Consider the following 13,728-nt stretch of genomic DNA (forward strand, 5'->3'; position numbering starts at 1 on the left):
TTGACACTGCTGACCACGGCTTCTAGAAACGCTACATTCCAGGGGCGCCTGGGTGGCTCCATTGATTGAACATCCGACTCTTGATTTCGGCTCAGGTCATGATCTCAGGATCCTGGGATGGAGTCCTGTGTTGCCTCCGTGCACAGTGGGGATTCTCTTTCTTGCTCTCCCCACCCCCCAAATAAATAAATAAATCTTAAAAAAAAACCTGTACATTCTTCACTTGCCTGATGTCTCCTTGTCCTAGTTTCCCCCTCTGACTTCTCCCTCTCTCGCTCTGCTTTCTTCTGTCCCTTCCTCCAAATGTCCCTTGTGCTTTTTCTCATCTCTTTTCTTTTTTGTCTGTACTTGCTTTACTTTGGTAACCTCTGCTCCCACATTTTCTTTTTTTTTTAAATTCAATTAATTAACATGTAGTGCATTATTAGTTTCAGAAGTAGAGTTCAGTGATTCATCAGTTGCATAGAACACCCAGTGCTCATGACATCATGTGCCTTCCTGAATGTCCATTATCCAGTAATCACATCCTTCCTCTCCCCTCCAGCAACCCTCAGTTTGTTCCCTGTGATTCAGACTCTCTTATGAATTGTATCCCTCTCTGATTTCATCCTGTTTCACTTTTCCCTCCCTTCCCCTATCCTTCTCTGTTTCTTAAATTCCACGTATGAGTGAGAACATATGATAATTGTCTTTCTCTGATTGACTTATTTTGCTTAACGTAATACCTTCTAGTTCCATCCACATCATTGCAAATGGCAAGATTTCATTTTTTTGATGGCTGAGTACTGCATTTATGCATTATTGCATTGTATGTAAATACCATATCTTCTTTACCCATTCACTGGTCATAGGGCGTCTGGGCTCTTTCCATAGTTTGGCTATCATGGACTTTGCTGCTATAAACATTGGGGTGCAGGTGCCGCTTCAGCTCATTACATTTGTTCTTTGGGGTAATACCTAGTAGTGCAATTGCTGGGTCATAGGGTAGCTCTATTTTCAACTTTTTGAGGAGCTGCCATACTGTTTTCCACAGTGGCTGCGCCAGTTTGCATTCCCACCAACGATGTAAAAGGATCCCCCTTTCTCTGCATCCTCACCAACATCTTTCGTTTCTTGTGTGGTTCCACATTTTCAAGTGTTAATTCATTCAACAAATATTCGAGAGCCTGCTGTGTGCTAAGCAGTGTTCTAAGTGCTTCGGGATAGCAGCGAATTAGACAGGCAAGAACACCTGATCTCATGGAGCTTCCATTCTAGTGCGGGGGAATACAGGAAATGAATAATAAAATAAGTACATTATATACCACCTAGTATCACACTATCTAAATTCTCCCTATGAGAACTCAGGAGCTGAATTGATTTGGGTTAATTTTTGGATAAATCTTTTGGTCTATGAACTTTCCCTCTGTGTTATCCAAAGTGCAGGAATCAGCTAGATCTGGGTAATGTGTTTTACTTTGCTACCAGCTCTCTCTCACTCCCAACTTGGAGACCAAATACATTTGGGTATCAAGGGATAGGGTAGATGGTGAGCAAACTAATGAGACAAAAATACATACATGAAATACATCAGGGAAAGGAGTGCATGTAGGACTGTTGGGGCTGGGCTGGGGTTTTGGTTTCCAGTGGAGAGTGGCCATGGAGGTCCCAACTGAGAAAGGCGAGGCAGTGCAGATATTGGGGAAGAGCATAGTAGGTCAAGTCGCTCTCATATTCCAAATTTCTGCCACCTCTCCTGTTGTCATGTCTCTCTGACTACAGTTGGGAAGGACTCATGATTAGATGGGAGCCACCTGGGTAAGACAGGGCAGTCTCCCCATCTCAGGGTCCTCAACCCCTGTCACATCTACAAAGCCCCACAGCCACGTAAGGTAACATAGCCACAGACTGCAGGCATTGGGCTGTGGACATCTTTGGAGGCTGTTCTGCCTTCCACACATTCTCATTGCCAAGTATTTTCAAGTGGCTTTCCGGCATTCTGCTTTCTTTCCTCCAAGGTGTGATTCCCCAACCATCTAATCTTTCACTCTTCCCCTTTTGTGGTCTAGGCTCTAGTCACATCCTTTCAACAGTTTTCCTACTCCGTGTGCCTTTTGGCATATTGTTTCCTCTGTCTAGTATGCCAGCTCTGCATCCCCTACCTTTCTCCTCCTCTCACTTACCTTTTCCTTCTCCCTGCCCATCAGTGGGTCCGCCTGTATACCCACAGCCACCGGACACCAGCCAATGGACATTTACTGACTCCCCGTTAGGTAGTAGACACTAGGGATGCAGAAAGGAAGAAGATAACGTTCCTGTTTTTGACTAGCTAATAGTTTATGGAGGGTCAGGGAAACACTATGCAGAGAATATTATGGAAACCCAGAGGAGGGGTCAGTCTTATAAGCTTTTTGTGATCTACCTTCCATTTGCTATTCTTCGTCTTGCTGTTGAAACCCCTTACCACTTGTTTGTACTTCTTGAGGCACTTAACTATATCTTGCCATGTATTTTGTGCAGCTGAATGTTTGACTTATTGTGTAGAATGTAAGAGCTATGAGGAGAGCCTTCGTGTCTCTTTATTTACTGTATCCCAGCCAGTAGAAGGGCCTTTGGCACTCAGTCAATTTTATCTCATTCGAAATTGATTTGAATTCCCAGGATTACACTGGGAACATCTGGAGTGCCAGCACTGTTTGGAGTGTGGGTGTCTTGCAGGGCCAATCCGGTGACCTACAGGCAGCAGTAGAACTACCGCGTTTCTGACTTCTTTTCTTGAACTTTTCCTCAACAGAGAACTTAGGCCATGGGATTTTCACGTACATGTCAGCAGTGTGCTGGCTCTTCGGGCGCCACCTGTATGACGTCCTGCAGTACCCCATCGGGCTGATGTCCTCCTCGTGGGGTGGGACACCCATCGAAGCGTGGTCTTCTGGAAGGCCGCTGAGAGCCTGTGGTGTTCCAGCGCGAGGGTAAGAAAGTATCCTGACGTCCGGGAGAAAGATCCAGGAAATTTTATAAGAAAGAAGGACAATAGTTTTCTCTGGGGAATCAGGAATTTGCTGAATGTCCAAATAGGTATCAAATGTATGTTACTTATCCCACGAACACGTCAGGTGTTATTATTCTCACTGTCCTTGGCACCAGCCTCATCTGAGGATATGTCAGGAAGCCATTACGATCCTTTTCCTTAATAGCTAATACTTACTGGAAGCTTTCTCCATGTCAGATACTGTTGTAAGCACTTTCTATGTATTAACTCACTTAGTACTCCCAACAGCCTCTAGAAGTATAGATACTATTAACCGAAATCATATGTGAACAAAGCTGCCAAGTCTCAGAGAGGTTTAGTAAGTCGCTCGCGGGTACAACTGGCAAGGGGCAGAGACTGGCTCCAATGTCTGTGCTCTCGGCCACCGTGCTATATTGCCCATAAGAAGAAAGAGTCTAACAGGAAGAACAAATATACACGTGATCAAAGAAATTTATCTGATTATGAAATACTTATGATGAAAGCACCATCAGGAAAGGCAGGATCCGGAAGAAGATGTGGAGTTGGGGAGAAAGGAGTAGTTAATAAAATCCCGACGCTGATATTAACACGGAGATTTATAGGATGTGAACTGCTTTCTCAGACATCGTTTCATTCAGTCTGGGAAGGCCCCTGGGGAGAGGATGGACTTGAGTTCTTGGTATAGCTCAGGTAAAGACACGCCTGTGGGGGAGGGAGGACAGTCAGCTTTGGAACTGAGAGAATGGGAGGGATCTCAAGCCAGGCTTCCCAGATCCCTGGGGACAGGAAGGGACTCCACCGACTGTGTGGGGAAGTGGGCATTATTCTCATATACAGCTGCTATGAGTATAAACTCATCTATGTATTTTACAGAGAAATTTAGGAATGTGTTCCAAGCCTTGAAAAAATATGCCCTTTGACCCAGGAATTTCACTTCTGGGAATTTATCTTAAAGACATAATTAAGCCTCTATGCAGTAATTTCAGCTATAAGGAAGAAAAGAAAAGTTAATCCAAGTGTCCATTCACTGAATGCTGGTTAGATAAAATGTCTGCATGAGACACTCCCAATGAAACACTCCTCCTCTCTGGTCTTAGTGACCTTATCTGGAAACTGGGATGGCTCCCTCTGGACTCACAGAAAGCTGACTGATACACTTATCCCAGGGAGAACCTGGATAGATATGAAAGTTGGAGGCTGTTCACATGGGAAACAGAGTGGTTCAGTCTGATTCTGTGTGGTTTCATGAGAGGTTTACCCCAAGTGGAAGCTGGATAGACACGAGTTTTGGGATCATCGTGTGATCGGTCACTAGTGCTCTTGTGACACTTGTGGATCTTATCAATTGCAGGTTCACTCAGTCTGATTCTGTGACGGGTCCCAGTAAACACTCTGTTCTCTGGAATGCCATGATCCACCCACTGCATAACATGACTCTGAAAGGGGTGATATGGTACCAGGGTGAGTGCTCATTCTGCTCTCTCTCCATTGTATCAGTTAGCTTCTGCTGTGTAACAAAGCACCCCAGCACTGAGTGACTTCAGACAATAATAATTTTATTTGGCTCACCATTCACTGGGTTATTTGGGTAGTTTTCTGGTACAGACTGCTTTGGTTAATTTCTGTTGGTATGTCTTATGTGTCTTTGGCCACCTGGCAGGTGTCTGATGGCTGGATGACCTAGGATGGCTTCTTCTTCCTGTCTGTCTATTGAGACCAATGTCTGGGGCGCCATGGGCTCAAGTGGCCTCTCAGCCTTGAGCAAATTAGTTTAGACTTCTTTGTCATTGACGTTGCAGTGTCAGGGTTCCCCATGCATCAAGAGAGAGAGAAACCCAAAGCTGAAATACTTTTCAAGCCTCTGCTTGCAGCCTGTTTGCTAAGGCCCCCTTGGCCAGTCCAGAGGGACTGCAGGAAGGCCCACTCCCTAAGGGCATAGATAGAGGTTGGGGAGCAATGCATGGCCGTGTCTGCACCCACCCCAAGCCCCTCTCACAACCTGGACTGTTTTTAGGGGAGTCCAACGTGGATTTTAACAGGGACCTGTACAATTGCACATTCCCTGCACTCATTGAAGACTGGCGCCAGACCTTTCACCAGGGGTCCCAGGGGCAGACAGAGCGTTTCTTCCCATTTGGATTTGTCCAGGTATGTGTTGAGGGAAGGAAGGTTTGGGCATCGGTGTGGGGGTGTGCTGTGGAGGTCTCTTTCCTGGGATCCATATTCCTTCTTTTGCCCTCATTGTCTGGTCAAGAAATGAGTGTAAGACTTAATTCATCTCAGTTCACAGATGGGACAAGTGCATCTGCAACATAAGGTTAATAAGTGACTAATACTTATTAAAAAAGGTATATATGTGCATTAAAGCTATTTAAAAGATAAGCAAAAAAGAAGCTGAAATATTTTTTGGTCACTCAACCTCCACTTTATTTATTTTATTTTATTTTAATCTTTTTTTATTATTATGTTCAATTAACCAACATATAGAACATTCTTTTTTTTTTTTAAGATTTTATTTATTTATTTGACAGACAGAGATCACAGGCAGGCAGCGGTGGCAGGGGGAAGCAGGCTCCCTGCTGAGTAGAGAGCCCAATGCAGGGCTCCATCTCAGGACCCTGGGATCATGCCCTGAGCTGAAGGCAGAGGCTTAACCCACTGAGCCACCCAGGTGCCCCTCAATTAACCAACATATAGTACATCATTAGTTTTTGATGTAGTGTTCAGTGGTTCATCAGTTGCATATACGTATCTAATTCCCCAATCCTGACATAGGCAGACCTCTTTTGCTCATGTGTTTTTGCAATGAGATCCACACTGTAATTGTACCATAGCTCGCTTCTGCCTTAATGTCATATTGTGAGCAGTTTTTCATGCCAGTTAATATTAATCTTAAGCACAACTTGTAATAATTGCAGAGCACTTTGAAATACAGCTGTATTCTAATTTATTTAACTAGTTCTCAATAAATGGGCCCTTAGGTTGCTTTAAACATCTTGCTTTTAAAAGCAGCAGCATGTTTATTTTCCTTGTGGCTAAATCATTGCATATGTACTTAATTCTTTCTGTAAGATAAATTCCCAGAAATGAAATTGCTAGGTCAAGTTGAACGTCTGTTAAGGCATTGAATATGTCCTCAAGTTTCTTTGTAAAAGTGTATAAATTTGGATTAATTGTATACTCTCAGCTGGTATGTGTGAGAATGTCCACTTCCCCACAGCCTCCCTAACCAGTGCTGCCCCTTCCCCACCAACGGCGAAGTTTTGCTCTCTCACCGCCCACCCACTGCTCGTGCTCTTTGCTTGGAGCAAACTTACCCTCCCACACTTTCCTAGCCAGCTTCATGCCTCAGACCTCAGCCTGGGTATCAGGTTAGGAAGCTTTCTGTGAGTTTTTAGCATCTGGGGTACTTAGCACCCTCTCCTTCCCCATGTTACTTTCATGTCAGTTGCACACATGACCTCGTTTTCCTGGATCACATTTGCGTCCCAGTACCTTACTGGTTGGCAGTCATTAAATACGGCCTAACACAGGAATGAAAAAAAATGTCAAGAGAAATCATACTTTTAATTAGTGGCAGCTAGTTGGAAAGATCTGCTCTCCTCTTGCTGAAAAGGAAGAAATATATTTAACCAAATTCATAATGGTGTTGCTTTACCTGTTCCTTTGTCCCCTCCAAGACATAGACATCTTAGCAGGGTGGTCATTCTGACTTGCCTGGAATGTAGGAAATAAAACAAGTAAGGTGTTAGAAAAGTGGGGCCCAACTCACAGTGTGGTAATGGAATATGCTTTAATATTTGAATCAGACACACGTGTGTCCAGCTGTCTGGCTCTGCGCGGCCCCCGGATCCCTTGCGCTCGCCGTCCTCACATCTCACCACTCTGTCCTATTTCACCGTACCTTTTTTTGGATAAAGATTTTTATAGACCTTCTTTCCACTTATAATTACTTTACAACCATGTTCTTTCTCCTTTCTCACATTTGTTTTGACTTCGAAACAAGATGATTCTACTCATTATTATCAAAATAGCAAGCCCTGTCATCAGCTCTGCGTTTCTGTTGGTGGAAACTCCATTTGGACTTTTGAGGTTCTTTTTTTGTCTTTGCTGTGTAGATGGTGATTTGAATGTGACTTCAGCCAATTCCAGCCACGTGTCGTATGCTTATTATATGCCATGAACTGTGTAAGGGGCTAGAAATAGAGCGTGAATCAGAGAGACCTGGTCCTTGCACTCAGGCCTTTCTGTTTCATGAGACTAAGTCCCTTAGTCTCCCGGCTTTAGCTGTTCATCATCAACAAAAATCTGTTGGTTGCTTGTGGGAAGCTGAGAATGCAAACGTATACCTTCAAGGGGACATATCAAACATGACAAAATAGTGGTTCAGCACGTGGATGTGGAGCTAGTCTGCCTGGATTCAAATCCAGCTCTGACTCCAGCCATGTGATTTTTAAAAATATATTTAACTTATTTGACAGAGAGCAGAAGCTGGGGAGCGGGGGAGGGAGAAGCAGGCTCCCCGCTGAGCAGGGAGCCCGATGCGGGACTCCATCTCAGGACCCTGGGATCATGACCTGAGCAGAAGGCAGAGGCTTAACCCACTGAGCCACCCAGGCACCGATGAAATATTATTTCTTAATTATATATTATTAAATATTATTTATAATAATATAATTATATAAATAGAAATATAATAAATCATATTAAATATTAATTAAATATTATTATCTTAATTATTTTAGATATTATGTGAGTTAATCCATATAAAGCCTGTCCCATGCCAGGTAATGTTAGTGTTAATTATTATCAATGTGAGAAGTCAGAACACCTGGAGGGACAGTTGGTCTGCGAGGAAAGATGAGTTTATAGCGGTGTTGAGTTCGAAATGATGGTGGCAATAGCTAGAGAGACGTTAGAGACGGAGGATTGGAGCTCAGTGGAGTTCGATGCGTGTGTGCGAGAGGTAGTAGGAAGGTGATCTGGAGCGTGGGAGGGAAGGAAGACCAGGAGGCTAGGAAGTCCGTGGGAGTATGGTTTGTACGAAGGGTCTGGAGGAACAGTGGAGTGGACTGCAAAGTGCAGTATGCAGTTGTAAAGTCCCCTGAGTGTGGCCACTTTATTATTCTGTGGCCAATCATATGCCTTCATTAGAAGCAGTATTTCTACCCATCGCTATGGGAGGCTGAAGGGCACCCTAGTAGATCTCAGATCAGGGAAAACAAGAATTTCTTTTGGGTATGGAGTGTGCTGGTGCCTCCGTGTGGCCGCTTTGGAGTAGAGCAAGCCACGAAACGGGCCTCCCTGCTGCCATTTTGAAACAACTTCCTGGGCTGCCGTGGCTGCATTTAGCATTTCTCTCTCTCGTGCTTCAGCCTAGTACTTACCCTAGACTCTTTCTGGTAGCTTTGTTGCCGTGATCCTCATCGTGACACTGGCTGGTGACCATGGTTCTGCTCTCAGTCTTCTGGGGGTGGCGTGGGAAGGAGTAGGGTCACTCACTGCGTCTTCTCACCAAGTTCCTTTATGAAGCTTCAGCAGCTTTTATCATTTCATATGTTCAAGCAGATTTGCCTTAGAGACTTTAATAAGAGAACTAGAAGTGTCCCCTTAGTTCCAGATCATGTCCTTTCTTCTACCATTGCAACCTCTCCAGTGTTTTCCTGAGGATTTTCTAGAAGGTCAAGAAGCAGAACACTTCCTGTGCTCAAAGCTTCATTTGGCCACATTTGTCGGGATGATCTCAGGTATTTGCTGGCTCTGAGAGTGAGAAGGCTGGGGGAGCAGTCTCTTCATGAAGTAGCTCCCCCGATGGGGACAGAAATTTTCAAAGGGTGTCCAAAGATAGTGTGGTTGCTCGCCCAGACGGTTTTCCAGCTTGTGGCCTGACTGCCTGTTAGATCACGGCTGTGAAAGAGGGGTGGTGGGTTGATGCCTCTCACTGGCTGGACGGAGGCTAAGAATAAGGCGCGGTCTAATTCAGAGAACAGGGTGATATAAATATCAGAGAAGTGAGGAAGGAAGGGTTGGGACCACATGCGTCTGAGTAATATTAAAGAATTTTCCCAGGAGCTCTGTCCTCTGCAGGAGTAGGACTCTGCCGACTTTAAGTCGAGATGAAAGCGTTTACTCAGGATGTTACAGAGTCACATGCCCTTTTACTGCCTTTACTGCTCCTGCACTAGTCTGAGGCACCATCACCTCTCCCTTGAAGTCTTGCCTCCTTACTGGTCTTCCTGCTTCTACCTTTTCTCCCCTTTACGATATTCTCATCATTTCAGTTAAAGCCATCCTTTGAAATGTAAGCCGCATCAGACCACTCCAGTGGTTCCGCCATGCGAGCGAGGTCAGCAAAGCGACAGGCGGTCCGCCCCTGCTGCCACTGCGCGTCTGACCTCACGCCCTAACTCTCTTTGCCTCACTTGCTCCACGTCAACTGCACTGGCTGCCTTAGTCTTTGAGCACACCAGGCATATTTGGCCCTAGGGCCGGCCATTTCCCTTTCCTTCTGCCTGGAAAGTTCTTTCCCTGGTATGTTAGTTTTCTGTTGCTGCATAAAAAATTTCTGCATATTTAGCAGCTTAAAACAATGCTACAAACATTTCTTATCTCACAGTTTGTGTGGGCGAGGAGTCTGGCATGCCTGGCTTAGCTGAGTCCTCCGCTCCGGGCTGCAGTGAAGGTGTTGGACAGAGCCAGGGTCTCAGCTGAGGCTTGGGGTTGTCTTCCAAGCTTAGGTGGCTGTCGGCAGAATTTATTTCTTTGAAGCTGTAGAACTCAGGGCAGCTGACTTCTTGAAGGCCAGCAGGAGAGAGTCTCAGACTTCTCTACCCTTTTTTAAAGACTTCCCTGACTGAGTTGGGCTCTGCACCTACTTTGGTTATCTTGAAGTCAGCCAATAAAGGGCCTTACCTACATCTGCAGAATCCCGAGATGGGTGTTGTTCTTTCTCTAGGTCCCATCCCCTATCCAGGTGGTTGCCTACTTCTGTCATTTTGTCTTTTAGGTTGTCTTATTCCTGCCCATCCCATTTCTGCTGTTCTCCTAGGTCAGGCCTTTTCTCTCATGTGTCTAGAATGTTCTAGTAGCTTTTGAACCAGTCAGCCTCTCTGCTTTTGGGCTCTTTTCTTCCCTGAATCATTTGCATGATCACTAGATTAATCCTTTGAAATAGTCCTTTTATCATTTTCATTATAATTTATAATTTTATTTTTATCATTTATTATTATTTTATTATATATTATATATATAATATATATAATATATATTATATATTATATAAATATTATTTATTTATATATTTATTATTTATCATTTATCATTTCATTATCATTCTCTTTCATTTCTAAATTGAGGTTAATTGAGGTTAAATTCACACAAAATTAACCATTTTAAAGCATTCAGTTCAGTGACATTAGTACATTCACAGTGTTCTGCAACCATCACCTCCATAGTGATCCCCTGTTGCTTGTGGGGGAAGTAGAAACTCTATCCAAACACTTGCCTCACCATCTTAACAACATTGTCTTTCCTACATAAACCCTCCAGTTCATCTCAATTATTCTCTCTCTTGCTTTCAAAATTGCCTTTCTCTTTCTTGGGTTTGCATATTATAAGATTCTGAAATATCCTGTTTGTAGTGACTACTTGTATTTTCTGGGCCCATCCAAGGTTTTTTTTTTTTTTTTTTTTTTTACATATTCTGAGGCCCTGTTGTCTTATAATAATAAACTTAATGCAGAGTACTTGCTGTCTGTGCCTCCATTGTTGCATTTAATGCATGCTATTTTATATTACTGTTTATTAACATTTCTTATGTACAGGTCTGTCCCCTCAACAAAGCTGGGAAGTACTTGTACCAGATAGCTATTGCTGTGTAACAGATTGCCTCAAAACTCCATGGCTTAGCATAACATTTACTATAGCTCACATGTGTGGGTCGCTGGGGGCTGGTTGATCTTGGCTGAGCACCACTGAACTCTTTCATATCTCTATGGATCAGTGGCAGGTGGGGGCTCTCACTTAGGCTTGGCTGGAGTGAGTTAGAGGAGGACTCTCCATCCCATGGCGCTCACCCTTCTGCAGAGAGCTGTGGGCTAGCCCAGGCATGTCATTCTCCTGGGATCGAGCCCCACGTTGGGCTCTCTGCTTAGTGGGAAGCCTGCTTTCCCCCTCTCTCTCTGTCTGCCCCTCTGCCTACTTGTGATCCCTCTCTCTCTGTCAAATTAAAAAAAAAAAAATGTCAGCCATTGTATTTGCTCATGATGCCATGGGTGGGCCAGGCAGGGCTCAGCTGGGGCGGCTCTGCTCTGCTTAGTGTGATGTCAGCCCGGCTTGCTCCTGTTGCTGCAATGTGAACTGAAGGCTCCAGCGTTCACGTGACTGGCCCCTCTGCTGAGCCCGCAGGGTCATTAACTCCTCTCCCTCCTAAGGATCTTCCGATGTCTAAGGCGCCTGTCTCCATGTAGTTTCTCCAGCAGCGCAGCTGGACTGTTTTTACCTGGCCATCCCCAGGTGCCAAGAGAATGAAATCAGAAGGCAAGGGAACTCAGGACAATGGCTCAGAGGCCGAGGGTGACTTCTACTGCATTCTGCTGGGTGGAGAATATCACAGGCTCAGCCCAGATTCAGTGGGAGGAGAAATAGGTTCCGCCTCTTGATGGGCAGGGCAGCACAGACACTCGGGGGTGTTGGGGGAGGGGTATTCAGCCACAATGGTAAGAAGCTCACTAAGTACTTGTTGAATGAGCATTTGAAAGAATGAATGAAGCAGAAGCAGAGTCTGCTTATGAAGAAGACTCTAGAACAGGATTCTGATGCAGCATTCTCTGCTTTCTAGTTATCTTCATATCTTTCTGCAACCTCGGATGACACATTCCCCCAGATCCGTTGGCATCAAACAGCAGACTTCAGCTATGTCCCCAATGCAAGGATGCGCAACACTTTCATGGCGGTAGCAATGGATCTCTGTGATAGGAAGTCACCTTTTGGCAGGTACGGGTGCTTCTTGGCCTTTGTTTGAACAATACTCCCTGTTCTTTGTCTGTGGCCTTCACTCTGACGTTCACTTGTGAGGAGGCAAAGAGTGGGTGCTCTAAGGACTGGACCTTAGGGGCATTACCTGTTCATTATTTACACTGGCAGGGGCTGCAGTAACTAAAACCCTCCACGTCTCAGTGCCTGGTGCAAGAACATTTTATTTCTTGTTCACACCACATATCCGAAGAAGGTCAACAGAGGTCATCAGAGAGGTTTTGCTAGTTAGAGTCATTCACAGATCCAGAGTGACAGATTCCAAGTTGATCTGGGCTTCCAGGCACCTTAAATTCTCCCCCTGGTGGTGAAAGGAGCTTGTGCTCACATCGCATTGGCCAGAGCAGGTCATCTGGCTCTGCTGGGCTTCTGGCTTCTGGCTTCTGGCTTCTGGCTTGGGGAGAGCAGGAAGTGGACTTCTTCCCTGAACTCAGAGGTTATATCTGTGAATGGCTCCAGTGACTACCGCATGCTAGCTGTGGGATACAGGGGGATCTGAAGTGAAATGGGGCCCAACTCGTAGTGTCGGCTTTATAGTAGGAACTTGAACAAATATTTATTTTTGAACAAATGAAGATTGATTGATTGAATGAATAAAACCTGGAGGGGACTGAGTGATGAACGATGGATTTAGATGAAACACAGGACTTTCAGTGGCTAGAAGAATTTTGCGTCAGCTCTCCTCCAGTGCCTTTCCTCCCTCCCTCGGGGACCTTTATTCCTTCCTTCTAAGTCACCTGCTTTTTCATGGTTTCTCACCCATTGGAGCCCCAGAGCCCCATTTATGGTCACAATTCACCATGTCTCCTAAACTGATGGACCACTGGTCACTGGCTATTAGATTTAGTCAGCTTCATTCTTACCTTCCTGAAAGGTGCTTTGTGTAATCCTTTTCTCTCTTTTTTTTTTAAAGTGTGGTTATTGTTGAGCTCAAGTTCTCTGCTTGTTCTTTATCCTGTAGCATCCATCCTCGAGACAAACAGACAGTGGCCTACAGGCTGCACTTGGGGGCCCGGGCTGTGGCTTATGGTGAGAAGTTGATCTTTCAAGGACCACTGCCTGAGAACATGGAACTCTTGGCTGACAAGGGGCTGCTCAACCTCACGTATTCACAGGAAATCCAGGTGCAGAGGCAAGACAAGATATTTGAGGTGAGAAGAATGTTGAAACAGTAGGGGTTCGTCCTGTGTCGGGAGTCAGGGTTTTCTCCACACCGAGGCCCATCTCTAATTGTAACATTTCTGTGAGGCAGAGCTTGGCTTTTAGTAGGGTGGAGTTTATCTCAGAGAGGTGACTGAGTAGCTATTAATTCTTTCACTTAGTGGCAGTTTCGATAGGACAATCCAGGAAAGGAATTCACATTAAATATTCCTTTTGTATTTCTGCTCCCAGAGCAGCCATCTTTGCTCTGGTAAGGGCCTGGGGCTTTCTGTGGAGGTTATCCATTGAAAGATTCCTTACTCCTGAGTATTTCCCTCATCCTTGGATGTCTTTTTATACACGATCCCAAATTCTAATATTTTTTTGAATTTAGTGTTTCCTTTGAGAGGCTTAGCTTGGGAATTTGTAACTCAGTGTGAATTAATGTAATGAAACTACACTCTTCTAGTATCTAGTGAGGGTCATTCCACTGTGGAATGAGGGCTAATAATTAAAGAGCCTGTGTAGGGGTCTTCCACGGTTGGGGGTGCGGGTCGAGGCAT

The 13,728-nt window shown here is 44.8% G+C and overlaps 1 protein-coding gene across 1 annotated transcript in view; it reads left to right on the forward strand.

Moving 5' to 3' along the window:
• SIAE (sialic acid acetylesterase) overlaps window positions 1-13,728 on the forward strand; it is a 39,708-nt gene that overhangs the window by 23,967 nt on the left and 2,013 nt on the right. The window contains exons 5-9 of the mRNA XM_046014753.1: window positions 2,774-2,951; window positions 4,344-4,453; window positions 5,007-5,140; window positions 11,832-11,986; window positions 12,987-13,176. Of these exons, the coding sequence (XP_045870709.1) occupies window positions 2,774-2,951; window positions 4,344-4,453; window positions 5,007-5,140; window positions 11,832-11,986; window positions 12,987-13,176 (767 nt within the window). The remainder of the gene's footprint in view (window positions 1-2,773; window positions 2,952-4,343; window positions 4,454-5,006; window positions 5,141-11,831; window positions 11,987-12,986; window positions 13,177-13,728) is intronic.

Source organism: Meles meles, chromosome 8 (assembly GCF_922984935.1).
Source record: "Meles meles chromosome 8, mMelMel3.1 paternal haplotype, whole genome shotgun sequence".
NCBI lineage: Eukaryota > Metazoa > Chordata > Mammalia > Carnivora > Mustelidae > Meles > Meles meles.